This window comes from Agelaius tricolor, unplaced genomic scaffold (genome assembly GCF_023055355.1).
Source record: "Agelaius tricolor isolate 1412-34295 unplaced genomic scaffold, bAgeTri1.0.p SCAF_25, whole genome shotgun sequence".
In the NCBI taxonomy this organism is placed as follows: domain Eukaryota; kingdom Metazoa; phylum Chordata; class Aves; order Passeriformes; family Icteridae; genus Agelaius; species Agelaius tricolor.
In genome coordinates this window covers 6,133,622-6,161,264 of record NW_027269285.1, presented here as the reverse complement: position 1 = coordinate 6,161,264, position 27,643 = coordinate 6,133,622, and the positions used below count along the sequence as shown (strand labels likewise).

Sequence of the window (27,643 nt, the reverse complement as noted above, 5' to 3'; positions counted from 1 at the left end):
ACCCCGCCCCTCCCCGGCACTCGCAGAAATACGAAGAGATCCGAGATCCTCCCCTTCCCCATCCCGACCCCAAAACGCCCCGGAGCGGGGGGAACCACCCCCTCCCAGGGCGTTCCCATCTGAGTTCCCGTCCGTGCTCTCCCCCGCTGCCAGGTCCATCCTCAGCATCCCCCGGGGCTCCTTTGCACCTCCCCGCTGGTCCCGTCCCTCCTGGGGGCGCAGGCGGCACGGAGGGGGCAGAGCTGGGCTGTCGGGGGCTGCCGGGGGGGCTCAGAAGCCGGCGCTCTCCGAGCTGCTGCGGCTGTTGTAGCTGGGGCTGCGGCTGGGGCTGCGGGAGCGGCTGGGGGGGCTGCGAGTCCGGCTGCGGCTGCGGCTGGAGCTGTAGCTGTCGTAGCTGCGGCTGCGGCTCCGGCTGTACGAGTAGGTGCTCAGCGAGCTGGAGGACGAGGGGCTGGGCCGGTAGTAGGGGATGGGACGCTTGCGGGCGCTGCAAATGGAAAAGGGAAACTGAGTCAGGGCCCCCCCCGCGGCCGCTCCGGGAAGGGGATTCGGCGCTGGAGCCCCCGCACGGCCAAGCATTGAGCCAGGGCAGCCAAGCATCCCAGAGGCCGCGCGTCGGGATCAGGACCCGGCATCACCTCCCCTTCCATCCATCCATCCGTCCGTCCGTCCATCCATCCATCCCTCCATCCCTCTCCTCCTCCCCTGCCCCCTCCCCCGGGGTGTTAGTCCTGGATTAGGCAGCGTCGAGGGCAGAAAGTGAGCAGGTTAATGTGGCTTTTGTGTTTCCCAGACACCAAAGATTGAAAGCTGCTGAAAAAGAGACGTTTGGGATTAGCGGGGGGCGAGCTGCAGCCCGCCGGCGCCTGAGGATGAGGAGGGACACAGGAGGCACGGGGACAGTGGGGTGGGGGGACACAGGGGGCAGCGACATCAGGAGTCGGCCCCTTGTCCCTTCTCCCAGCCTGGTGTTAGTGGGACCAGAGAGTGGCTGGGTGCTGGGGGTGTGAGGAGACACAGAGGGGTCCAGGAGGAAGAGGAGGAGGAAGAAGAGGAGGAGGAGGAAGGGGGAAGGTTACCCTGGGAGCCGGGCTGGCGGCGATGCTCTCCGGGAGGGACCTTGGGATGAAATGGAAAAGGAGAAGTTGGCGTCACTGAGGTAGGACCACATGGTGGAGGGTTTGATGGGAGCTGGGGACAGGAACTGGGGCTTCTGGCTGCGCTCTGGGGCAGGCAAGGGGGGCTGGGGGTGTTTCCCTGGCTGCCCCCTCCCTGCAGCATCCTCTACACCTCCCAGAAATGGCTCTGCTCCTCCTGAACCCCGAGCAGAGCAGGGTCTGCCACCCCCAGCCCCCCAAGGATGGTGATGGGATGAGGTGAACAATCCCCACAGGGACCATGGGCTGCGTTCTCCAGCCGAGCCCTGCCAGCTCTCTGGGGACATCCTGGGAAAACCTGGATGGAGCAGGAGGGATGGAAACCAGACAATGGCACCTGGGTTGGGCTGGGAGCAGCTTTCCCAGCCCATTCTCTTTCCAGGGCATCCATCAGGGAGAACTGTGGGGAGCTCTAACACATGGGCTCTGCAGTGTTCCTCCTGTCCTTTCTCCTGTCCTCCCTCCTGACAACTCCAGTCCTGCCCAGGCAAAACAAAATCCCTCCCACAGGGAGGCAGATTTCTGAAATCCAGCCCCCCCTGATCACCCAGCTGATAGTGGGAGAGACAAATAGGTCAGGAAGGAGGTAATCTGGGCTGGGCACGGCCCCGCCGCCAGTGCTGCATCTTAACGAGGTGCTACATATGCACACAGTGTTTTGTCTGGCACGAAATATTGCCTGTCTTACAGCTCAGGATCCTGAGGCAATAGGATCCCAAGGAGGAGAAACCAGCTTTTGGAGGGCAGGAGAGACGTGATTGCGGACGTGAGCACTGCTGGAATATGCGCAGCGGATTAAAATTAATTCCTGTTTTCATGCCTTGAAATAGGAAGAGATCAGAAGGTCACAGCATTGGAGGCAGTCTGGTTACCCATCTGTCTGGGCCAGCTGATTCACCCAGCCATCCTCAGAGCTATCTGTGCAGCCACAGAGCTGCTGCTGTCCATTTGTGTGTCCATCCATCCATCCATCCATCCATCCATCCATCTGTATGTCCATCCATCTGTGTGTCCATCCATTCGTCTGTCCGTCCGTCTGTCAGTCCATCTATCTGTATGTCCATCCATCCATCCATCCATCCATCCATCATCCATCCCTCCATCCATCCATCCATCCATCCATCCATCCATCATCCATCCATCCATCCATCCATCCATCCATCCATCATCCATCCATCCATCCATCCATCCATCCATCCATCCATCATCCATCCATCCATCCATCCATCTGCCCACCCAGGCACCCTTTGGGGTCAGCTGGCATCAGAGCCCAGCCCTGTGGCAGTGTCAGGGTCAGTGGCAGTGTCAGAGTCAGTGGCTGTGGCAGTGTCAGGGTCAGTGGCAGTGTCAGGGTCAGTGGCAGTGTCAGGGTCAGTGGCAGTGGCAGTGGCAGTGTCAGTGTCAGTGTCAGTGTCAGAGTCAGTGCTGTGGCAGTGGCAGAGCCTTTGCCCAGTGCCAGGACACACCTGGTGATCCTCCTGGGCTCCATGAAACTGGGCGAGTCGCGTCTCCTCTTCCTGATGGGGGAGTAGCTCCTGGAGCGGCGCCGGGGGCGGGCGGGATCGGGGTCACCGTGACGTGTTCGGGGCTCGTTGTCCTTCTCTCTACAGCCCGGGGAGGAGGAGGAGAAGGGTCAGGCAATGGGCGCTGGGGTCCCGTGTGGGACGCAGGGACACCGTGTAACAGCAGTCACTGCCCGGATGTCACTCCCACCTGGGGCTGGCGTTTCCAGTGTGACCAGCAATGACATGTCCCCTCCCCGAGTGCCAGGGCAGCCGGGACTGCCCTGAGCCGCGATGCCCTCTGAGCCCCCTGGCACCCGCGGTGTCCCCGTGCCGCTGTCCCCTCGGGCCTGACCTGCTGGCTGGCTTTTTCGGCGAGGGCGAGCGGGAGCGGCTGCGTGCTGCTCTCTTCTCCCGGGAGCGGGAGCGGGACTTGGAGAGGGAACCACTGGAGCTCCAGGAGCTGCTGCGCTGGCCCGGGCTGGGGGACGGGCTCTTCCTCCGCTCCGAGGCGTGCCGGGAGTGCTTGGCTGACGACTCCGAGCTGCTGTTGGGCCGGCCCCGGTGGTGCCGCTCCTTCACTCTGTGAGGGCAGATGCCAGCACCGCCTCGCACCTGTCCTGGCTGGCAGGGTGTCCCCACCCCAGCCAGGGACCCCAGGTTCACATAAAGAACACTTCATGACACCAGTTTTTGACTGGGCTACATCCCTGACTGTAAAGCACAGGGTTTCCATTTGCTTGGCATCCCACATCCTGTGGGATGCTGTAATCCCCTGCTGCCATCCAGGCACTGCCCTTCGCAGTGGGATAATCCCTCGCAGGGATGATCCTTCCCACAGTGCTACCATTGACCCACTGTGGCTCTTCCCTGTCCCCATCCCTATCCCCTATCACCATCCCCGGGTCTGTCCCCATCCCCATTCCCATCTCCAACTCGTCCTTATTGCCATCCCCATTCCTGTCCCTTTCCCACCCCTATTCCCACTCCCATCCCTTGAGCATCCCTACCCAGCCCCGCTCCCCAGGGCTTTGCCCGGATGGATTTAAGGGATTGCAGGGAGCCGCACCCCAAACATCCGAGCCCAGCTCTCGTATCCCGGCAGGGATGACAGGAGCCCATCCCGGGCACTCCCTTACTTCTTGCCGTGCGCGCCGTGGTTCCTGTCGGGGCCGGCGGGCGGGTGGTAGGGGTGGGAGCCGGCCGAGCCCTCCGAGTCGCTGCTGGAGCCGGCGGGGCTGAGCGGCGGCGGCGGCGGCTCCCGGGGGCCCGGGGGCCGCCCCTTGCTCTGGCCGCGGTGTCGGGACGGCGGCGAGGCACTGCGGGAGCGATGCCGGTGGCCGTGCTTGGCCCGCTCCGGCGTGGGCGACCGGGGGCTGCGGGCGCCGTGTCGGCCGCCCCGGGTGCGGGGGGACGGCGGCTCCGTCCTGCCGTGAGCCCGCGGAGAGGGGGACGCCGAGGCCGGCCTCTGGCAAGGGGGGGAGAGAGAGAGAAAGAAGGAGGGAGAGGAGGAAGGGGGGAAGGAGAGAAGAAAGAAGGAGAAAGGGGATTTTAACGGGGGGGCGCCGGGCCGGGGGCGCAGATCACAACGTCAATGCACATCGCATAAGGCAGGCTACACAGACGCTACTCTGCACCTTCCTCTCGCCCTCAACAACGTGGGTCATGCAAACCTCCGCATGCAAAACGCCAAAAAAATAGAACTCAACTTAAATCGTAATAAAAACCCAAAGGAAGGGGTGGGATGGGAGGAAAAGAAATAAATCCAAGAAAGCCCCAAGTCGTCGGGGAGGGAAAGCTTGAAGGGAAAGAAACAAACACCCCCCCCTCCACCCCAAAAAACACCTGGAGAGGGGATAAAGCAAACCCTGGTGCCCGCCCGCCCCGACCAAGAAAGGGGAAGGGAAAAGGGGGATAAAACCCAAACGAAGGAAGGAAAATGGGGGAGAAATTAAAAAAAAAAAAAAAAAGAAAATATGAGAGGAGGGAAGGTGGGGCAGTGGGGGAGAGTAAATCAGACTGAGCCGAGGGGAAAGGGTCGAACCAAAGAGGGCTGGAGGTGATGGGGTCTGCTCACACAGAGGCATGCACATATATAGAGATATATGTTCTGATACGTGTAGATTTTATCAATAGTACGGCTTTCGGCTTAAAACAAATCCAGAAACGAGGAAAAAACGGCACAGAGCGACAATGGAGGGCAAGGCAGGGGAGGGGGCCGGGGGGACGAGAAGGCATAAAAGAAACCAACAAAAAAGAAAGAAGAAAAACCATCCAAATCAAATCAATTTAAAAAAATAATAAAAATAAATAAATAAAAAACAAAGCAAAACTTCACAAATGTCCTCGTTACTGAGATAAACGAATGTCTCTGAGCTCTTCCTGGGACACGCATTGAGCTGTTAGCTGTGACTCTGCAGGGAACTGCTAAGTCCTCATCAGCACTCAACACAGACTTTGCTTTCTGCTTCCTTTTTATTTTATTTTTTTCCATTATATGCTTTTTTTTTTTTTTAAGTCCCTCTTGGTTAACATCCACTTACCAAAAAAGTGGCATTTCCTCCTTTAGTAGGTAAGGTATGAAGAGAAGGGAAAAGCGGGGCAATATAAGTGCATCATTAGATTCACAAAAATGCAAGAGAGAAAGAAAGAGCGAGAGAAGGAGGAGAGACAGAGACAGAGCCAGAGAGAGGAGAAATAAAACAAACCAACTCACTTCTCCTACAGGGAGGGGAAACCTTGGGCCACCACCGTGGCCAAGCCCTGAGCACTGAGACCTCAAGGGATTTTGCCCAGCCCTGAGGCTCCCAAATATCTCAGCTCCTCTGAGCCACAAACGCTGCCTGGGTGTTTCCCCCATCTTTGCAAACACCATGAGACCAAAAAGATGGGTGGAAACAGCTCCTGTAACACCAGTCCTGCCCAAGCTGGCAAACCCCAGCTCGGGGGCCTTTGGGGTCTCCTTGCCCCCAGCCACAGAGCAGTGCCAGGTCCCTGAGAATCCCTGGGAGGGTGAATCCTGCACAGGGCATGGCTGAGTCCAGCCAAGGGGGTTCAGGGACATTGGGGTGGTGCCAGGATTGTGCCACCACACCCAGGGCTGGTGACCCCAGTTCCTCACCATCCCCTTGCCCCAAATACACCAGTGAATGGTCAGTGAATCCTTGAGGCTGAGGTTCTCTCCACCCATCCCCCTGTGTTCTCAATGCCACTTTTCTCCCCCCAAAAAAGAAGGGGGCAGGGTGAAGGGCTGGGATTCTGGGGACCACTACAAAGATGCTGCAAAAGGGACACGAAGCTTCCATGTTCCTGAGCATCCCAGACTTCACATCCCACCACCTCCTTGTCCCCATGGAAAAGCCAATCCCTCCAGCCACAGAGCAGCAAGCTGCAGCCGAAATGGGGGGGATCTGGGGGTTTTTATTAAAAATCAGTTGCTGTTGCAATGGCTGCAGCGAGGGGAGGCTGGCAATGACCATCAGCCCTGCAAGGATCTGCTCCAGGGGGATCAGCAGCCCCAGAGAGGGGGATCAGGGGAGCCCATGCCCAGCCCCACATCCCAGGAGAGGAACATTAAAGCAGAGAAGATGATGAAGAAGAAGAAGAGGACGATGAAGAGATAAAGAGAGGGGGTTCCTCTCTACCAGGGTGGCATTTTGGCACTGGCTGGCCAGGCCATGGGCTCAGGCTGTGGGATGCAGGGCTCCCACCCAAACCCTGGAGTCTCCTGCCCTGGCGTGCAGAAAGGCAGCAAAGGTAAAAGCATCTCCAATAAACCCAAATTGCCAAAGAGGGAATTTCCCTCAGTCTAAGAGGGAAAACACACACTGGGCACCTGTGGGGATGGAACAGCCAGGGCAGGGATGCTGTCACCTGCCCCTCACAGACTGGGATGTCCTGGACCTGCCTCTCTCCACGCAGGAAGAATTAAACCTTTCCCTACTGCAGCCTCCTCAGTATTTTCCCTGAGCTGGGTTTTTTCCCCCTGAAGAGGGGCTAAACCCACACATCTCCCCAGATTTCTCATTTCTTGCCCCATCCATCCACCCAAAACCCCCTGTGCCCACTTCTACCCGTGGCCACTGCCCCTATTTCTCCCTAAATATCTTCACCTTCATTTAATGGGGGATCGAAAGGGAACAGCCGTGCTCGGCCCCTGAATGGAAAGGAACACAAATTCAGAGGGCTGAAAGACACAGAAATGCATTCTACCGACAGCACGAGGAGACAGGGAAGAGAAAAGGGGGGAAGAAAGAAAAAAATATTACGTGGACAGGGCAAAAAAATATATATAAAAAAAAAGAACGAAAGAGAAGAGCATGGCTTTGCAGCTAACTGGGGAAAACCATACAAATAAAAAAAATAATTATATATAGCCACCAAAAAGAGACAAAATGAGAGACAGAGAAGGGGAGTGAGAAAGAAAGAGAAAGAAAGTCAGAAAGAAAGAGAAAATAACATTAAATCAAGCTACGGTGCTTTTCAACAGGCTCATCTGCAGAAGTGAACGTGCAGAGGTGGACAAAATACCTACCTTTGGAATTGGCAGTGACAGGAATGCAATAATAAAAAAAGAAAACAATAATCTCCACATTTGGAGGGCAGAATGGGAAAAAGACAAGGACTCTTTAGTACGGCGATCCAGACCCCTCGGCTAATCCCGTTTGCTTTGCTTAGAATTTTTAAAATTATTTTTTAAATTGGTCTCTTTAGCTTCTAATTTTTTATTCTCTTTTTTAAAAAATGTTTGTTTGTTTGTTTGTTTGTTTGTTTGTTTGTTTAATTGGGAGGCTGCGGCCGGCCGCCGAGCGGGGGGGCCGCGGGTGGGGGTGGCTGGCTGGTGTCTGTAACCCGATCAGGCTGCGGTTCAGTCTTTAAAAGTCACTCTATACCATGGCCAAGTCCCGGGTAACATGCAGGGAGGGCGATGGATGGAGGTGGGACACGGCGAGGGATGTCGGGTGGTGTTGGCCCAAAGAAAACCGGAGAAAGAGAAGGGCTGGAGGGTGCGTGTGGGCGAGGAGGAGGAGGAGAGGCCCAGGAGGAAGGCTGGGAAGGCAGCAGGGATGGATGGAGACAGGACCGGGTATTTAAAAGGGAAGGCAACGCCGCGCAGCGCCCCGGGGCACCCCTGGCGGCTCTGGGGGTGCTGGGGTGGGCACGGCTCCCCCGGCTGAGCCCGGAGCTTTTGGGGGGTCTGCGGGAGGTGGGGAGGGGGCTGGGGACTCATCCTGTCGGGATGCAGGGTGCGGGATAGCCCCGCACCCAGCGGCCTCATCCTGCAGCCGGGCAGGAAAAGCTCGCACGGCTGCAGGATCCAGCCGAGGAGAGCAATTTGAGGAGGAAAAGGGCAATTCGCTCCTTTGCGGTGTAGAGCTGCTGGGTTCTCTTCCCTTTTAAATTCCTTGTTCAAAATATAGAAAATGGAAATACAATGTTCAGCGGCCGTAAATATTTAGAAAACACTTCGGGTTTTTGGTTTTGTTTTGTTGTTGTTTTTTTTTTTTTTCTTCTCCACATTAACACACACAAAAGCAAAAAATTCTAGAACAACACGACGACGACGGGGTGGGGGGAAATAAAAATAAGAGAAATATATATCGTTTGCATTTCTGTACATCACAAGGGAAAAGAAAATAAATCATGAGAAAGGAAACTAAAACAAGGGGGCGGGGAAAAAAGCACGTTTCATTGCCCTTCCCTCCCCCTCGTCCCTGCTTCTGCTGAGCAAGAAATGGAAGTGTATATTACCGTTTGGGTTTTTTTCAAATGGGAGGCTAAAGAAAAACACAGATGGGATTAAAAAGAAAAAAAAATAAAAAATAGAAACCAGAGAGAGAAAGAAAGAGAGAGAGAGAGAGAGAGAGAGAGAGAGAGAGAAAGTTGTTGGAGAAAAGTCCCGCTGGTGCCGGGGAGCCAAGGGAGCTCGACGGCCTGGGCGATGCTGGGGTGGGCAGGGGGAGAGCGGGGCCAGCCGGGCCCCCGGGGGCGGCGCCTCGGCACCCGACCCGCCCCACGCCCCCGCCGGAACCACAGGAAAGAAGAAAGCAGAGAGGTGCCCCGAGAGCTGGGCAGGGTGCTGGGTGCTGCTGGGGGTGCTGGGCTGGGCAGGGTGAAGGGGACGTGGGTGTGCACCCCGTGTGCCGGGGTGCCCCTGGCCCTGCAGGTGTTGGGGTGTCAGCGTTGGTGCTGCCAGCCCAGGACCTCACCTGTGGGAATAAAGATCCCTGGGGCAAATGGGGACCTGTGTGGGCTCCATCAGTGGAGTGTCCTGCTTTCACTCAGACCCCCTTAGCCAAAGCAGGTTCCTCACCATGCCAGCACTGGTTGAACTGGGGCTGGCTCCCTGGGCCCACTGGGTTAGGGCCTTGCCCCACTCAGCAAGGGAGCAACCCCCAAGGTTTCACCAAGATTTTCACCTGGGGATGCTGAGGCAGAGCTGGGGATGCTCAGCTCTGATGTCATCTGCCATGGGGACCTCAGTGTCCTAAAATCTGAGCATCCAGTATCAAATCCCCTCCAAACCCTAAGTTGGTCAGACTGGGTGTTGGAGTCCTGAGCACTGGTGCTGGCCCTTGGCACTAGGGAGAATTGGGGTTGGTGGGCAAACAAGAATTTTCCTGCCTTGGCCATTTCTTGGCAGCCTGGGATCAATCTCAGGGAGGTGCTGAGCCCAGTGGTGACCCTGGCAGGTGATGCTGGCCTGCCAAGCCATCATCCGGGGGGGTGACATCCGCAGGGCGACCAGTGGCTTTGGGACAGGGATGACCTGTTGGCTGCCCTGATCCCTGCCTCAGGGCGACGGGCTGGCTCCCCCAGGGAGATCGTGCACCCAGCGCGGGGTCGGTGAGTGCTGGGAGGGTGCAACCTGCACCCCACATCTCCCCCTTGTGCTCCGGTTGGGCGGGGCGGGGAGCCGAGCGAGTGGGGAAGGAGGGCAGAGGAGAGCAGGGGGGCAGTCCTGTGGAGGGAGGAGGGGAGGGAAGCGAAGAGTGATCCAAGAAAAGCCTACGTACATCCGAGGGCTCCGGGAGCGGGGCGCCGTGGCTGTGGCGGCCGTTCTGGGCGCTGCCCTTGTGCCCGTTCTGGTGCGGCGAGGCCGAGCGCTGGGGCGAGGGCGAGGACGGGCTGCGGCTGGAGCGGGCGCTGCTGCCCTTGGGGCCATCCTGCCTGCGCTTGGGGCTCACCCTGAGGGCAACAGCACCGTCAGCTGCCGGCACCCCCGGCCCCGAGCCCGGCCCCGCCCTTGGCCCGGCTCCGGCAGAGCCGCCGGCTGCAGCCCAGGCTTTATCGAAGCCAGAAATGGGGTGAGAATTGGTGCTTTGTGCTGTCTTTAGCTAAAAATTGAAACCCCGTCTGCGGACCATGTTCCCAAACCTTCCAGAGATGCTGCAGCACCATCCCACTCCCCTCTATAGCTGTCTCAGGGATGTCTCTGCCACCTGCCTTTACCCTCCATCCCCTGGGGTCCTCATCCCTGGGACTCCTCTGCCACCTGCCCTCTGCCCTCCATCCCCAAAGGTCCCCATATGTGGGACATCTCTGTCACCCACCTTCTGCCCTCCATCCCCCAGGGTCCCCATCCCTGGGACACCTCTGTCACCTGCCCTCTGCCCTCCATCCCCAAGGGTCCCCATCCCTGGGACTCCTCTGTCACCTGCCCTCTGCCCTCCATCCCCCAGGGCACCCATCTCTGGGACACCTCTGTCTCCCACCTCCCTGCCCTCTACTACATAAGAGTGTCCATCCCAAGATCATCTCTGTCCCTGCCCTTTACCCCACAGGGTCCCATTGCGGAGGCTGGGGGTGGCTGTGCTGGTGGGGACGGGGGTCCCGGGCTGTCCCTTACCTGCCCGGGGATTTGGAGCCGCTGTCGTCGGAGGAGAGCGAGGCGCTGTGGGAGCTGCAGGAGCTGCGGCGGTGCGAGCGCCAGGCCGGGGACTCGCTGCGGGACCTGCGGAGAGGGCGGCCGGGGCCGAGGGACAGGCTGAGCGGCCGCGGGGGACACGCAGGGACACAGAGAGCCCCGCTGCCCCCGCCAGCCCGCCCCTCACCTCTTGCGCTCTTTGTTTTTCTCTTTCCGTTTGTTCTTGGGGCTTCGAGACCTGCGGGAAGAGCCGAAAGCTGCAGACGTGGGAGCGGGGGCAGCACCTGGGGGTGGCTTTCCCAGCCCCCCAGAGACACCGAAGCTGTGGGAGGAGTGAGGGGAAGGACCTGCCTGGTCTGGAGCTGGGCTCCATTGAGGTTCAAAGCGTGGTGGGGATCCCAGATGGATTTGGGGGGACTGTGGGGTCAGTGCAGGTTGGTGGGACCAGGCAGGAGAAAAAAGGGGGACTGGCTCTGCTCAGCATCCTCAGGGCTTGAGCCCATTGTCACCTCCCCAGCTGTTTTGCCCTGTGCCCTCTCTGGCACCCTTTGTGTGTTTTTCACTCCTTTCACCCTAAAATAGCAGTGTTGGCAGAGGGCATCTGCAGAGCAGGGCAACAGTCAAGGTTTGCCCTGGCCATGGCTGCCTGGGATCCCCTCTCCTCCCCTGGGGGACATTTGGGGCCCCACAGTCAGCCAGAGTGGCCTTGTGCCATACCCAAGGGCAGAGGACACACAGCAGTGTCCAGCTATGGGGTGAGGAGGCTCATCATGATGGGCAGAAGAGAGGGGACAGCAGGAGGGCAGCACACAGGGGGTCCCTGGCAGGGGAAGCTGGCAGCTGGTGGCAGTGGGGTGGCTCCTGGTAGCTGTCACTCTTACCTGTGTCTTCTCTTTTTTCGTGACCCGGACTCAGACCTAAGGGATGAAGAGGAGGCAGAGATGAAGGAGATTACACTGATCTGGCCAGGGGGGAGCAAAGGCTTGGCAGTTTCCAAGCATGGGGACAGGGGGGTGGCCCCGAGGTGGGCTGCTGGATGGGGCAGGTGACAGTGGCTGTGAGGAGGTGATGGCCCCATGAAAAGTCATCAGAGTCCATCCCTATCCACTTCTAAATCCCACCCCAGCCCAAGGGCCTGAGCAGCCTCAACCAGCCCCTCTGTCCCCAGCCACCCCTGCTGTCCCCAGCCTGCTGTTATGTCCATCCTACCTGTCACGTCTGTGTTTCTTTCCAGTCTTCTTTTTCTTTTCCTTGCGGATGGGTGAAGAGCTGTCACAGCTAGAGGGGAAGTGGGTGCCCTTGAGCAGGGAGCAGGGGACTCCCCAGCCTCTTCCCCCTGGCCCAGGGGAGCCTGGTCCCACCACCCCCAGCCACGTTGCTTCCCCTGGACCACCCCATGGGATGCATGAACATCACATGGCAGTTATTTCCTGGGGGATTTGGGCTGGGGGACAGAAAGGTCAGCCCCCTTTGGCAGAAGGGCTCTGGCTGCCTTCAGTTATGGAACGCCCAAATCCTGCTGTGTCTCATTGCCACCTCGTGGGCTCTACTGCCTCCAGCAGGAGACAAGGTGGCCAATTCCCAGGGGGATTTCAGAGGGGGACAGTGGGTGGCAGAGGCCAGTCTGTGCCCAGTGGCCTTGCAAGCCCAGAAGGGACCCCACAGCCCACCCAGCCCAGTGGTCACTCACCTGCGCTCTGAGCCGGGTTTCCTCTTTTTGCTGCCATGGGAAAGGCAGAGAAGAAAGGGACATTAGGGACAGCAGTGCTAAGTGGTGAGGTTTTGGGTAGATGGACCCTTCACAGAGCCATATCCTGCCTGGTGCAGTGCCCTGTGGCAGTGAGCTCCTTCCCCACACTGACCAGGCAAGGTCCCAGCAGTGCATGCAGTAGGTGTGTGCACACATGTGTGTGTTGCAGTATCAGTACATGCAGATGCATTGCACCTCTTAAGGGTGCACATTCAGGGATGTACTGCCCCCTAAAGTGGGGTGACTTGCCCCTCCAGAGCCTGGCAAAGGGCTGAGCTGGGAGGTGAGCTGCCCTCCAGAGAGAGGGGACAGCACAGGGACAGCCGGGCACTCACCGGCTCCGGCGGTGACCTGATTTCTTCTTCTTTTTCTTCTTGGGTGGAGGAGAGGTGGAGCTGCTCGAGCGTCTTTTCAACCTGTGGGAGACAGCAGACAAGGCTGGGAAAAGAAGAAGGGACAGGCCCCTGGCCTCTGTGTCCCTGGATAGGTAGCCTGTGCCCAGCAGGTCCCCAAAAGCCACGCAGACCTGTACTCGCGGTGGCCGCTGTCCTCGCGGTAGCACTCGGCCGAGCAGTCGCACTGCAGCAGGCAGCCCTCTCCATAGGCAGGGTACTCCACCTCGTACTCCTCCCCATCTGCCCCGTGGTGGTTCTCTATCACACTGCCAGAGGAGGGAGAGCAGGATTAATTGGGGATCCCCATTCCCTGTTTCCCATCAGAGCAGCTGGGGCAGCCCCAGTGGAGCTGCAGGGGTTGGGTGACATTGCCTCTGCCACAGCATCCCCAGGGGACCTTGGTCATGTCCCTTGATGTCCACACACAGCAAAGTCCCAGGGTGCAGGTCTGCTCAGGGTATTCCTGTGGCTCCAGTCCCTGCAGAGATCCCCACCAGGCTGGCACAGGGACACTGTGACACTCAGGCCACCATCTCCCCACAGGGCTCAGCCTCAGCCTCGTTTGGGCCCCTTTTGGCTTTGCTCAAGTGCTGGGGCTGAGCAGGAGGCTGGCTCAGCCCAGGTGGGTTGCAGGGCTGGATAAGGGTGAGAGGAGCTGGCAGAAGACCAGCAGTGGAAATTTAGGTGGGAACTCCCCAGGATGATCTGGGCTTTGAGGCCAGCATCCCCACAGCGCCACCAGCTCAGCACTGGAGCTTCAGGCAGGTAATGGTCAATGTCCCTCCTAGGCCAGGTGAAGAAGGGGTGGGAGGACATCATGCCTAGAGCCATCAGGGTCTCTCTCTTTCTCCTGAGTGACTTCATCAGCATTAATTTTTCCCACTGCCATGGAAACCGGCATGAGGTTGCCATTGACTACCGGGGCTGTGGGCAGGGCTTGGTAGAGGCCTGGCAGCTGGACTAGGACAGTCTCAGGAGTCCCTGCCCAGCCTCTTCCTGATGCCCCCACCTCCCTGGGCTGGCTCTGCCATCAGCCCCAAGTGCAAAACCCACAGTGAGCCTCTCATTTGCTCTTGGGGGATCTAGGACCTCTCACCCATGGAGGGACAAGGATATCCAGGTGCACTGGAAGGAAACTTAAGAGATGTGGACAGGCATGGAGGGTACCCAGCAACACAGCAGCCCAGGTGCTTGCTTTCCAAGGGATATTTGCCCTCAGAAACCTGATGCAGGCTCCTCTGCCCTTCCCAGCCTGGAGGTGAGCAGTCAGCAATGCTGGTGGAGAAGTGCAGCCCCACAGCATCAGTCCCTTGGCAGCCTGGCCATTGCCTGAGAAAAGGGAAGCTCCCAGTCCCAGACTGCAGATCTGACAGAGGCACGTGTTGGCATCCCTGACCACAGGCAGGCCATGGGCTGTTTAACCTAATTAGAAATGTCTTGGACCGAAACTACACACGAGGCACCTTCCTCCCCCACGGATGAGCGCTCAAGCAGGACTTGGGCTCCCTTCTGTGCCACCACCATGGCTGGCTGGGTCCTCTCCACATGACTCCTGCTTTGGCCATGTCCCAAAGGTAGAATCAGCCTTTCAACCACCCACCCAACTGTGGGAAGGGGGAGAAAAGAGGCAAAGAGAGAAGGGAGCGGGGTTAATTCTCTGTGTGTGTCTCTGCTCTGTGAGCAGGCAGTGCTCCACGCCAGAGCCTGCTGCCAGCACCTCACCCATTAGCTGTGCTCAGCAGCTCAAGACCAGCCTTGTGCTGTTCCAATTATCCCTCCCTGCCCAGCACACACTTGCCTTTGTCTGCAATCCCACCAGCCTGTCCATCAAACCCTTCTCCTTGGGGACCAGGCTGTACCGAGCTGTGCACATGGAGACGGGAGCTGGGAGAGCACAAAGAGCAAAGCCAGGGACTCAGGTGGTCACAGCTCTGCTCGATGCCTCAGTTTTCCCTGGGGAGTTATGCAGATGATGCTGAGCCCTGGCATTGGCTCTGAAACAGGACCAGCTGGTTCAGGCTCACAGTCCCGGCAGCCAAGGACCGCACGGTAAAAGCCCAGAGCGGTGCTGGAGCAGGACCAGCCCATGAGGTGTTCTGCTGAGCACTCTCCCAGCCACCACAAGGGCTGAGGCTCTTTATTTAAAGCTTATTTAACCCCCTTGTCCAGCTTCTGTCAAGCAGCAGAGACCTTTGGCATGCAGGATATCCTCCAGCAGCTCAGATCCCTGCTGTTTGAGGAGCCACCTCCTTTGGACCCAGCTCCTACCAGCCTCCTCAAGCGCCTCTGGCTTTGCTCTCCTCCGAGCAATCCTTTGCTGTGAGACTGCTCCTTCCAGCTCAGCACTATTATTTATAGCCCTGGGGCTAATCTTTAATGATTACCCTTCATTTTGCAAAACCAAGCCTGTAAAGGTGACAGCCAGGGCTGCCTGGGTAACTTGCAGGCACCTTTGGCTTCCCCGTGTGCTCGTTACTGTGCTGGCCCTAACGAGCCTGCCAGGAAGATGCCCTGGAGATGACTCCTGCCCCCACCGGCAAAGGCCACTTGTTAACATCTCAGGCATGATGCTCAGTGACCTGGGCAGGATGGTTTCCCCCATGCCTTGTTTTTTCCTGCCTGCAGGAGGAGGATCCTGAATGTTTCACACTGTTCCAAGCCCATGAGCCCCCATCCAGGCAGGGCACAGCCATGTCCCTGTGTCCCACCCTGCCTGGCGTGCCAGCAGAGTGGTGTGAGGGAGGCTCTCCCTGCTGCCATGGCTTCCCTGCCTCCCCCCTCGCCCTGATTTCCTGACCCTAATGAAGCATTAATATTCAGTGAACCTGAAGCATCTATTCCTGTCCCAAGTGACCTGGTTTCCAGGCTGATGGATGGTGCACGCCAGGCCAGCCATGCTGCCTGGGCCATTAAGCATTGCACTGATAAATCATCATCAAGCCAGGCTGGACCCTGGTGAGGCAGGGAACAGTCCAGTGCAGGGCAGGAGCAGCAACTGGCATGTCCCCAGCAGGAGCTGGGCTGCTTTGGACACCAAACTTGAACCCTAAGCCCCCTTCTAGGGCAGATGCAGCCCCCCAGGACAAGGCACTGTGAGGAGTGATTAGAAGCAGAGGAACAGCACAGGATCTCCTTGGAGGAGCTTCTTCCATGGGGTCCCTGTCCCTGGCTGGTGGAGTGAGCCAAGCATTGAGAACTTCTGCACTTGGGTTTCATCCTCTGGGACAGGACCATTGCAATGCTGGCCTCTGCACAGCACCCAGAGGTCTCCAAACGACCAGTGCAGGACAACCTTCAACCTCTCCAGAGGTAGGACACTGCCTTAGAGAGGCAAAACCTGCCTCCAACTGACTGAGCAGCCAAGCAACTGACCAATGATCAAATGAAACAACAAACCAGCAAATCAACCAACAAACCATCAAATCAACAAATCAACCACCAGACATCAAATCACCAAATCAACCACCAACCAACCAACCAACCATCAAGTCAAACAAGCATTGACTCAAAGCCAACACCCACCCATCCATCCATCCATCCATCCATCCATCCATCCATCCATCCCTCCATCTCTTGATACCCTCTCCATGTCCATCCAACTATCCAGTCATGCCTTGATATACCCTCATCCACCCACCCACCTGCCCACTGATGCTCAGAGGCAATCAGGGATGTGCCTCTCTGGGATGAGACACACAGATGGACCAACTGGAAGCTGCCTGACTTACATTTGGCGCCCGTGCTGGTCCTCCCTGGTGAGCACACCCTCCTTCTCCATCAGCATTTGCCGAAATGTCCCCACTTTCTGTCGGATCTCCTCTTCGGAGTACCTGGATGGGCAAAGATGTGGTCAGGGCTCCATGCTGGAGCATGGGCTCCCTGTGGACCTGCTGAGGAACTCTACACCTTTGGAAGTGGCACATGGCCCAAGGGGACAATCAAAAGGGGAGGTGGCATGGTGATAGTCATCAGGGCCTGGAGCACAGCAGGACCTCTGCTCAGTCCCCTGCCACCACTATCCATGTCCTCCTCTCTCTTGCCTGCTTCTCCCAGCAGTGCTTGGCAGAAGAAGAGACACCAAAAAAGAAAAGGATGACTATGAAGTTGCCATTCCCTGTGACCACCCCAGGCTTTGGGGAAAGTGCCCACCAAACCCTCTTGGCAGTGCCACCACTGCAGCCAGTGATTCTGGGGTTCCCTCCCAGCATCTCTGTCCCTTCATGAGCTCCCCCTGCTCATCCCCTGGTGCTGTGTGCCCTGAAAGCTGTGCCAGCTCTGCACTGCCGCTGAGCTGACTCAGGCGCCGCAGGGTTATTAACGAGAGACACTAATCACTGTGTCCTGGCATCTGAGAACAGCCACTGCAAACACGGCACTCCTGCTGTCCCCGAGGTGTCCCTGCAAAGGGACAGGTGACAGCCCTGGCCAGGTGGTCCTGTGCCACATCCCGTGGCTGCACAAGGGCACCTGGGCATCCTCCTCAACTAAAAACATCCCAACAGAGGGATGTAGTGGAGAGACCCACGATGCTTTTGGCATCATCCCAGGGGAGAGGGTGAAGGGAGAGGGACATCATGTCACCACCACATTGCCACTCTGGGAGCAAAGGGGTCAGGCTCTGTGTGTGTCCCTGTGCTCAGCCACAGCCTCTAGAGGGGCTGCTCAAGGCCCACCCTCTCCATCACACCCCACCAGCATCACTGCCAAGAGCCCAGAAAACTGGATGCCAGAGCCAGGCCTAGCCCTGCAGTCCCCCAGGCTGGCACTTCACACAGCCCATGCTGGGGACAGTGATGCCCTTTGCAATGCTCTGGGTGCCCTGGGTGAAGAAGGGCACGTGGCACCACCCACCCCTCCTGCAGTGTCCATGAAGGGGAGCAGCAAGGAGAGGGGAATTAATATTAACAAACTCATTTGCACTGAAAGGCTCTCGTTAACTCCCCAGCCACACTCCATACAGAGGAAGGCTCATAACAGGGTATGGAGGCAGCCTGGCTGCTTCCCCTCACCTTGTACCTGGGCATGGGGAGCCCCAAGACCAGGGTAGGACCCCCAAATGCTGCTCTGCTCCATTCCCTCGATGGCAGTGCACCCAGATGGGCAGAGTGGCCACCCCACAAGGATGGAGCTGCCAGCCCCGGCCATCCCATGGACACCAGCCAGCCCACAGCAGCAGGAAGATGTCTGCCCAAGATCAGCATTTGCTGCAGCACATTAAGAACACGGCCGGTGCTCTTGGAGAGGGGACATGAGGCCAAACAGGAGGTGACAGATGGGCCACTGCGGCTGGGCCATTAGCAAATCTGTGGGGGGAGGCCAAGGGGAGGAACTCCCCACCACCTCCAGGGATGGAGGCAGGAGCACCACCAGCCCTTTCCCTCCTGCATTCCCCTGGTGCTGCTTATAACCCTGTAGGAGGGGGTTTGCTTTTGCATTTAACATACAGAATGGATTTGGGAAAGAAAGAAAATGTGCTGACACTTCTTTTCTGGACAAGGAATCCAGCCTGCAGGCAGGGAATAACTGTGCAGGCAGCCTGGAGCGAGTTACAGCACAGGCAGGAGGAGCCATCCTCCTTTAAGGAAACAAGGGAGTGCTTAAATCCCTGCAGAATCCCCTCTGCTGACACTCACATCCATCCTGGAGCTCTGCCCTCATCAACAACTCCCCCAAGGCCATGGCCAGGAGGCTGCCCCTGGTCCAGGCAGAAACCTCAGGGGTGCAAATCCCTTCTCATGGAACCCCCCTGGAAAGCCCTTGTGTGGAGGGGAAGAGCAGGCAGAGGATTAAGCAGGTTGACCAAGATTATTACTGTAATTATATTATCATTTCAGCGTATCACCATCATCAGTGTTATTAATAGCCTTAATAACAGCAAAGCAATTACAGCAATAACAACAATCCTGGTTGCAGTGCTGCTATTACCCATTGCAGTAATGCTACTACCAGTAGTAAGATCCCTACTAGGGCTCGGGAACCTGACAGGAGGATCAGGGCTCCCCAAAGCGCCAGGTCAGCCTTATTTATTTCCATAATGACAAATTAGGCACAATCATTATTCCAGTCTGTGTGAGACAATTTAATTCTGGGTCACGCTTGCACTCTTAATGAAAGCCTTGGCGAAGCCTTCCCTCAATCCATTTTCCTTCTCCCCAGCTGATACCAGTCCCCATCTACCCAAGTGTGCCGAAGAATTTGCTCCATCCATCAGGTTTTAGAGAGCTGTCAGAGGGATCAGGATGTTTGCCTGCTGCCACAGACAGCACAGCCATGCCCAGCAGGGATGGGGCGCTCCTTTCTGGCCCCCCCAGTCCCTTCTGCCGGCCTAGAAAGGGATTTTCCCCAGCCCCTTGGGTTTTTCCCTATCCCTTTGTTTCCCAAGGGGAGAGCAAAGGCTGGGGAGCAGCTTGCAGTGGCCATGGCATTGGTAGGATGGGGACAGGGGGTCCTGTCACCCCAAAACTGGGGAGGAGAAGGAAAACAGGGCAAACTGAAGCCCTAAACCAGCCTCTCCAGTGACTAAACCCCAGCTTTCCTCTGGGATCTCACATCCCAGCCATGTGGGGCACAGAATGGGTGGCACTGATGACTTCCACATCCATGAGCAACTTCACTCCTCTTTCCTGCTTCAGCTTTCCCTGCAGGACAAGCTGGGAGCCCAAACTTCCAAGGAGGGCAAGTGGATGAACTCCTAGGCATTTCCCACCACCGTCCAACCCACCAAAGCTGCTTGGTTCACCCCAAAATGGATTTACTTCCAAACACTTGCCACATGAATTTATTTTTTAAAGGGGGAAGAACAAAGTGCAAACAGGTCAAAAGGATCCCATCCCCAATGTCCCCATCACTCACCCCTGCTCCTCCATCATCTCCTGCAGCTCCATGCACTTCAGCTCCACGCGCCGCTTGCGCTCGTGGTCCAGGATTTCCCGGTGAGCCTTCTTCACCATGCTGGGCTCCACCAACCTCACCTCCTCCTCACCCTTGTGCCACGTTCCTGAGGCACTGGGCTGGGGGAAGCCGTTGGAGGCCTCCTGGGGCGAAGGAACGTCAGCCCCATTGTTGTAGAGAGCCATGACTGCCTGGCAGGGAGAGAAAGAGTCAGGGTCAGCGCCTGCCCTGCTTCCCCTCTCACCCCCTGACAGTGAGGGGACCCTGCGAGGACCTGAGGGTAAAACCTTGCAAGCAGGTTGATGGGGACAGTGACTAGATGTCCCTCAAAAGCAAGGCTGGGGCTACTCATGTCATCATGACAAGAGGGCTGGCTCCTGGGAAAGAGGAGGATGCTCTGCTCCAGACTTGTACTGGAAAAACCTGGCCAAGGGTGGGTCTGTGGGGCCCAAGACAGCAGCAGGACATGGACCCCATGAACCCCATTGTCAGCCAGTGTGGATTTGGAGCAGGGACAGACATCTATCCTCACATTCCTCTAGGGACCCAAAGACCTCAGATATCCCCTTGCATTTCCCAGCTGCACGGGCTGGTTTGGTTGCAGTGGTGGGACATCCTGATGTCTGGCTCAGGCAGCAAACACTTGCTGATGCTGTTGGGCCATGGCCTGGCATCCTCTGGCATAGCCCAGTGTGGGTTGCAAGGGGAGATGAGGATCCCCACCAGCCTCTGCCCCTCTGCCTTCTCCCTGCTCCTTCACCTTCACGTGTCTCTGCCTCCTCTTTTCACCACACAGTCAATGTGTCCTCACTTGGCTCCAAAAATAACCCCTGCAAGAGGACAACTGTTCCCAAGCAGCACTGCCATGCTGAGGCTCTGGCTGATGCTCCCTGAGCCTGAGGGAGGAGATGCTCCCAAATCTCCTGGATCAACCAGACAGACACAGCCCTGTCTCAGCACCCTCGGGCCATTGGAGCATGGCTGAGCACCCATTCCTCGCTGTCCCCGTTTTCCTCCCCTGCCTAGCACTCCAGCCCTCTCCTGAGCATGGGATGCTCCCACTGGAGTTCTGCTGCCTTAACCACCAGCTCCACCAGGCTGCAGAGGCACCACCTTGCCTTTACATGGGCCCTGCACAAAGAGAAATGATCAGGAGCAAAGGCAGAGCATCCTGCCTCACTCTCCAAGCTGGATTTGGGCTTGGAGAAGCAGCTTTTGCCAGAAAGACACTTCTCTGAGGTGTTTCTACCCCAGGGACCCTGCTGGAGAAGGATGGGTGATGCCTGAATGTCATCTCCTGAGCAGGAAGCAGCCAATGGAGGCTGGCACACGCTGCCCATGGAGGATGGGGCAAACACTGGCCCAGGGAAGGAGGAATCCCTAAGCCCAGCAGAAGCAGGAAGGGCAGATGGACCATGGACTGATCCACACTGTTTCAAGCCCAGGAAAGGTTTGCCATTCCCAATGTGCCATTCCACCAGGATACCAGGCAGTTCAGAGCTTTCCATGACCAGGCCAGCTGGGACAGAGCCAGGGTGGGAATGCAGATCACCCATGAGAGGCTTTGATGAGGTTTCTTTGCTGTTTGAGAAGAGAAAATGCCCTGGAGCCCTCCCTGGGATGGTGGGGCCAGAAGGTGTCTCCCACCCCACAGCATCCCCCCAGGACATCCCTGACTCTCCTGCTGCCTCTGGCTGCCCCACACAGTCATTTATCTCCTGATGAGCCTGCTCAGGGAGGACAGCAGCTGAGTGCTTAATTACAAGGCTTTTTTTTTTCTTTTTTCCCCCTCATTACTACCATGCAGAGAGGAGCCGGCAGCCTTTATTTCCACAGAGACACTGGTGCAGCAGGAGCCAGCCAGGGCTCTGCACTCCTGGATGCTCATTCCTGAACCTGGAGGGTCCCCTGGTCCCCCCTTGCCTGCAGCACCCACATTTCAAACCCCATGATACCCCACAGCCCTGCTCAGCCCTCCCTGCCCACCCTGAACCCAGCCCTCTCCATATCCCAGGATGGCTCCAGGCTGGAGAACAGAGAGATGCTGCAGAAAAACCTTGGGGGCTCCTCTCCCTCTGTTTCCCATCAGGACATGAAACCAAAAAGCTGGAAGGAAGCTAGAGAAAGGGGGAAGCTCCCTGCTTAAAAACCTTTCCCCACAGGGGAGGAGAGGGGAAAGGAGAGGATGCTTTCTGCAGCAGCCTCTGCTTGCTTGTCCCCAGTGGGAATTTATTTTATCCTGAGCCCAGCAGTGAATAAATTCATTGCTGAAAAACCTTGACAGTGTGTGGGATATGGAGCTGGGCAGGTAGATGGAGACAAACTGGCAGCTGGATGGGTACCTGTGAGAGAAGGCTGCATGGTGGGGGAGGCATGCAGGAAATGCTCCCTGAAATGCTCCCATCAAAAGGAGGGAGCTGGAGAAATCTCCTTGCACCTGGGGCCAGGAAGGTGGAGGTGGCCTGGGGGTGGACATGGTGCTGCATGCCAGTGTCCCCTCAGCCTGGAGCAATGTTCACCGTGGGAGCTGCCCCCAGCCCCTGCCTCAGCCACAGCACGGGCAGGGAAACAAAGGAAAGGGAAAAACCCACCCACAACCCTCCCCCCAGCCCTCCAAAGGTGCTCCAGGCAAATCCCTGGGTGCCAAACAGAGCCAGCCCTACACTGCTGGTGACAATGGGGACGAGGCATCAGGGCAGGGCCATGTCCCCCAGCTGGGTCTGTGCCCTCCCTGCCCCACAAGGAGAGTCCCAGTGATGCCCTGCACTCCAAGGGACAGCTCAGGGACACAGAGTGGCTGACACCACCATGACCTCAATCCATTGGCCTCCACACAGGGACCACCTGGTTCTGCCAGCACCAAAACCAGCACCAAACCCATCAGCACAGCCCTGGCCAAACAGCAGTGGTTTCCCACCAGGCTCGGAGCTACCCCGATAATAAAGATGATGGTTAAATATTTCATTATCTACAGTAATTACCCAAAAAACATCAATCACTGGCAGCCACTGCCTGGCTGCCTTGCCCAGAGGGAGAGGAGGCAGCCTGGGGCGAGCTCTGTGTCTCCACACACTCCCAAAGGCTGCAGGATGTAGCTGGAGACAACTGCTGGCATCCATTGCCACCTCCCAGATTCCCTCACTGCCATCCTGGCACCATGGGCTGGAGCTGCTGGGGAAATTCCTGAGCAAATCCCTCTTTTCCCATATTAACCAGGCATTCACCCATGGATTTTGGGATCCTGATCCTCCTCCTACGTGCCACCTTGGGCCTTGGGGAGGTCAATCCAGCTTTTCAGCTTGCAGGTGCTTTCTGATACCTGGATTAGAGCTTTTGGAAGTGTTCAGAGATGCCCCATCCTCCATTCTCATCCTCCATCCCTATCTTCAATCTCATCCTCAAATTCCATCCTCATACCCCATCCTCCTCCTCATCCCCTTCCTCATCATCCTGCCCATCCTCATCCCCATTCTCCATACCCCTCCCTATTCTCCGTTCTCCTCCATCCCCATATTCCATCTTCATCCCTCTTTTCCATTCTCCTCCTCCTCACCCTCCACCACCACCCTCCACCCCATGCCCAGGTCTTCTCTCCCTCTCTCCCTCCCCAGCCATGCTGAATCACAACCAGGGTGTGGAGGGCCTGGGCACCCTCAGTACCAGCTCAGAGACTGCCAGGACAGACAGAAGGACGGACACACTGCACTTTGCCCCTGTCACACAGCCAGGACAGGGGGTGCAAGGCCCAGCCTCGCCATCCTGCCAGGGTTTGGGGCTGCTGGTTTCCAGCCAAGCTCTGAATGGAGCTCACTCCCTGTGGCCTGGGGTGGCCCGAGGATGGTCCCACCCCTGGGGCTGTCCCAGCTGGGCTTTGTCCAGCTCACAGGTCCAGAACTCCAGCCCGAACGGAAAGAAGCAAAATGATGGGGAAAAGAGCGTTATTTCACGCTCTGGCCCTTCCCATCCGGCCGTGCTGAGATCTCCCCCCCTGGGCCGCGCTGAGCCCCGGGCGCTGAGCAGCCGCCGCAGGGCCCTGCGGCCGTACTGCGGCTGGAGCCGCTTCCCGGGGGGAGCGGGGACGGCAGCGCGGAGCCGCCGGTGCCTGGATGCTCTCCCGGGTGCCTGGAGGCTCTCCCGGGTGCCTGGGTGCTCTCCCGGGTGCCTGGATGCTCTCCCGGGTGCCTGGGTGCTCTCCCGGGTGCCTGGAGGCTCTCCCGGGTGCCTGGAGGCTCTCCCGGGTGCCTGGAGGCTCTCCCGGCGTCTCTCCCTCGCTAGGGAAAGGCGGCAGCGGTCCCCGGGCGTGCTGCCCCCTCCCCGTGCCTCGCTGCTAATTAAAGCCGCCTCCGGCCGGCGCTCCATTAATTCTCGCCGCATCCAGCTGCACCAGCCGGGGCGGCCGTGAGCACCCGGGATGCGGGCACGGGATGTGGGCACCGAGCCCAGCACGGAGGCTCCCTGGACCACTCGTGCACTGAGCGTGCCAGAGCTCGGCCCCAACACGCCAGAGACAGCCCAGATGAGGTGAGGATGCTCCGCTCGCTCCAGAGGGGCTGAGAGGGGTGGTCCCCATGGTTCTCCCGCCTGTTGGGATCTCATCAGGACACACCACCAGCAAATGAAATCATAACCCTGTCCCCAAGCAGGCACAGCCCCATCCCAGGCTGCTCCCTATCTGTGCTCTGGCGACAGCTGGGAGAAAATATTTTTTTTCAAGACACAAAATATGCCAGAACACCACGGCCAGGCAGCCAGCCTCCTCTGAACACCCAGCTGGAGTTACAAAGAGGAAAAGTCCGGGGCTGCTGCCATTAATTGGGCTGACCTTCTCCGGAGCTGCCTTCCAGTGCCAAAAACTGTGAGTCAGACCTTCAAGAACGAGGGAAAAAGGCAAATGTAGCTTTAAAAGTGCAGCCATTCTGGGGCTCGTTAGCGCTGCCCTCCAGCCCCAAGGCATAGGGATGATGCCCCTGGGAAGGGACAGTGGGAACGGATTGGTGACAGCCGTCCCAGTGCTTCCATCCCTATTTCCCCAAGCCCAGGGCATCTTTTCCTACAGCTGCCTCAACAGAATTTGACACCTCACAGACTTAAAAGCAATTAGTAAAGAATATATGGATGCTGGCTGGGGGGTCAGGAGCTGCAGATGCGTGTGCATACCTACGTCTGTGCAGATATATATATGTATATATAAAAATACATATATATTTTAAAATAGATGAGGAGGCTGGTGGAGAAGCTAAACAGTTGCTAAGCAACTGGGCTCCTTCCTGGCTTGGGGATGTAGGGATGGGGGAGCCAGGATTGGGAACTGGTCCCACACTGGACAAGCATCACACAGGGGTGTGGGCACCGAGATCCCCTGGAGATGATCCAGGGAAAAGGGCACAATGGAGGGTGAGGAGCCAGGATTAACTCCTGTCCCCAGAATGCTGCAGATGAAGGCCCCCCAGCCTGAACCCCTTGGGCTGTTGGCCATTGAGGAGCTCCATTCCCAGCTTTGGCTGGAGAAGAGCTGGTGGGAAAGGGGTCACCCCATACCAGGGAGGGAACCCCACTCAGTGACCCCATTCCTGAATCAGGGATGAGGGAAAGGAGCAGCACATGCTGTGGTAACAGCAATCCCCCCATGCTGAGTGGAGAGGCAGCACATCCAGCTGATGGGTTTTCCTATGGGATCCCCAGCCCTGCATCCCTTTGGCCACACTTCCCTCATCCCCTTGGAAATGCCCTGTCAGACCTTCCCTAAACAGGAGGTGCTTAAACAAGGAATGGGGATGGAGAGGGGGAGCAGCCAGCCCAGGTTTTGCACCTTTGGGGCCATTTGCTTTGCTGGGCAAGGAGTCAGGAGGAGGTACAGTCAGCTCGAGGCCCATCAGCCCTCTGAGGAAGGGGAGTAACAACACTACTACAAATAAAAGCAATTATTGAGCACATGGAGGAGCAGGGGGATGACTGTCACAATGAGGTCACCTTCCCCAACGGGGACACAATCCTGGTGAACAACCCCTGGAGCTGAGCACTGCAGGCAGAGGGGGGTCACGGCCAGTGCAGGGGGAGCATCCAGCTGGGAATCCCCCCTAGACCCCCCTCCCGTGGCTGGCTGGGTGGTTGTGTAACGGGAGGAGCTATTCCGGGGTTTGAGCACATTATATAAGCCATGGGCCACCTGGCCGGGGAAAACGGGAGCTGGGAGACAGGAAGGAGGAGGAGGAGGAGGAGAAAGGGCTCTGGGGATTGGGGACCCCCATATCTGGCAGACCCTCAGCATAAGCACCAACCCCACAGGGTGACCTGCACCCCACAGGCATCCCCTGCCCAGAGATACAGGGTGAGCACCCTCTGCTCCCTCTGCCAGCAGCCTCCAGGACCTGCTGCCACACACCCACCCACAAGGGGATCTGGCTCCTGGGGCACAAGACCCTTTGTCCAGGGGAAAAGCAGCATTTTCTTGGCACCAGAGACAAAGCCAACCAAGACCCCTGCACCCTTCTGCCTGGCAAAACCCTTGCTTGCCATTCCCAACAGTGACCAAGGACCAAAGGTTCCCTTCAAATCGGCCCAATTTGAGGCTCTGAAAGCCCCCAACATTCCCTGCATGTGCTGTCAGGATGAGTCCTGGGGCAGGGGGGGCAGGTGGGATTTTGGGGGAAGCAGGTGAGACACAGAGGGTGGCACTGTGTGAGGCAGAGTGGGGCAGAGCGATGACAATGTGTGTGTGGACACAAACACTGTCCCCAAAATCCCCCCGCAGCGGGGGTGTCCCTGTGCTCCTGCCAGAGGAGAATCCACATGCCAGGGCAAGGAGACCAGTGAGCATCTGCACCCTCAGAGAAGGTCCTTGACATTTGTCATCAACTTGAGACACCCCCAAATGCTGCCAGCTCCCAGGTGACCCCCACACAGCAGTGGGAGCGCAGGCAAACCAAGACACATCCAGTCTGAAATCTTGCTCTGGAGGGAATGAATGAACCTGTGTCCTCTGAAAGTCCCCCTGAGCCATGGCCTGACCCATCACCCCCAGCCCCCTGCATGGCACAGCCTGGACATCCCTGGGGACAAAGCTGATCTGGGAAGGAGAAGCACAGAACACTCCCAAAAGACAAGCACTTGAGTTGCTGCTGTGGCTCCCCGCTGCCAAGCCTTGCCCCCTTCTCCTTCCCTCGTGCAACACCCGCAGGGTTTGAAATCTCATCAGCCAAACCCTCCCCAGCACAGCCTGGGGGTCCACACAGCAGAAAGAGAGAGGGGCTTTGGGAACCTTGTCTCAGCCTTGTCTACCACCTATACCAGCATCTGCTGAGGGATCATCCCTGTCCCGTCCTTCCCAGCCAAAAACCTACTGCTGGGGGTCACCCACTGTCCCAGTCCCATCCTGGCTTCCCCCAGCACGGAAAGGAGGGATGTGGGTGCCCCCCAGCCACTCCCCCAGCACCAGGGAGCCCCTGGCACATCCCCGTCCCTGGAGGGACCCCCTGTACCCCAAAAAGCGCCTCATCTCCAGACTCCTCACCCCATCCCACACCCCCAGGAGCATCAAACCCCACAGGGGACACCCCTGGCACACCCCTCCCAGTGGGGTCCCCAGCTGTCCCAGCACCCCCAATACCCCGTACGCCTTCCCCATCCCTTCCATCCATCGGGGTCCCTTTGCAGACCCCAATTCCCAGCCCCCTGCGGAGCACCGCACCCCCAAATCCCCATCACCGGGGACCGTCACCCGCCTGTCCCCAGCACCACCGGATGGGTGGGGGGGCTCCATCCTCCCGCACCCCCTGCACCTCCCAGCGGCCGCCTCATGGCCCGGTGCGGTCCCACCGCCCCCCGCCCCGCTCCTCTCCCTTCCCGGCCCCGCAGCCCCGGGCCCGGCCGCGCCTCACCTCGCCCCGCCGTCCCGCTGGGCCCGGCCCCGCTGGGTGCCTGTGGGCCGCGGTGGGTGCCGGGGGTGCCGGTGGGTGCCGGTGGGTGCCGGTGGGTGCCGGGGGTGCCGGGGGTCCCGCCGGCCGCGGCCCCTCGGCGCGGCCCCGGCGCGGCCCCTGCTGAAGTGCTGGACAGCTCCGGCACACGGAGCCGCCCGACACAGA

At 58.2% G+C, this 27,643-nt stretch overlaps 1 protein-coding gene across 1 annotated transcript; it reads right to left on the bottom strand.

Moving 5' to 3' along the window:
- Positions 1-124: 124 nt before the first annotated feature.
- On the bottom strand, positions 125-27,643 carry SRRM3 (serine/arginine repetitive matrix 3). Its single transcript, XM_071447503.1, has 15 exons — positions 27,440-27,643; positions 19,524-19,753; positions 16,400-16,501; positions 12,803-12,937; positions 12,612-12,692; positions 12,217-12,246; positions 11,736-11,804; positions 11,408-11,443; positions 10,714-10,764; positions 10,509-10,613; positions 9,676-9,847; positions 3,799-4,127; positions 3,015-3,242; positions 2,624-2,761; positions 125-487 (listed from the first exon to the last, which is right to left on the bottom strand). Exons 2-15 carry the CDS (start codon positions 19,745-19,747, stop codon positions 271-273), a joined length of 1,917 nt encoding a protein of 638 aa, XP_071303604.1. The 5' UTR covers positions 19,748-19,753; positions 27,440-27,643; the 3' UTR covers positions 125-270.

Excerpts from the sequence above, each read along its gene's own strand:
- SRRM3 (XM_071447503.1), bottom strand. The coding sequence starts at position 19,747 with ATGGCTCTCTACAACAATGGGGCTGACGTTCCTTCGCCCCAGGAGGCC. Across the intron at positions 12,938-16,399 it reads GACCAGCACGGGCGCCAAAT|TGTGATAGAGAACCACCACG; the intron begins GTAAGTCAGGCA and ends CTCCTCTGGCAG. Across the intron at positions 11,444-11,735 it reads AAGAAACACAGACGTGACAG|GTCTGAGTCCGGGTCACGAA; the intron begins GTAGGATGGACA and ends TTCATCCCTTAG.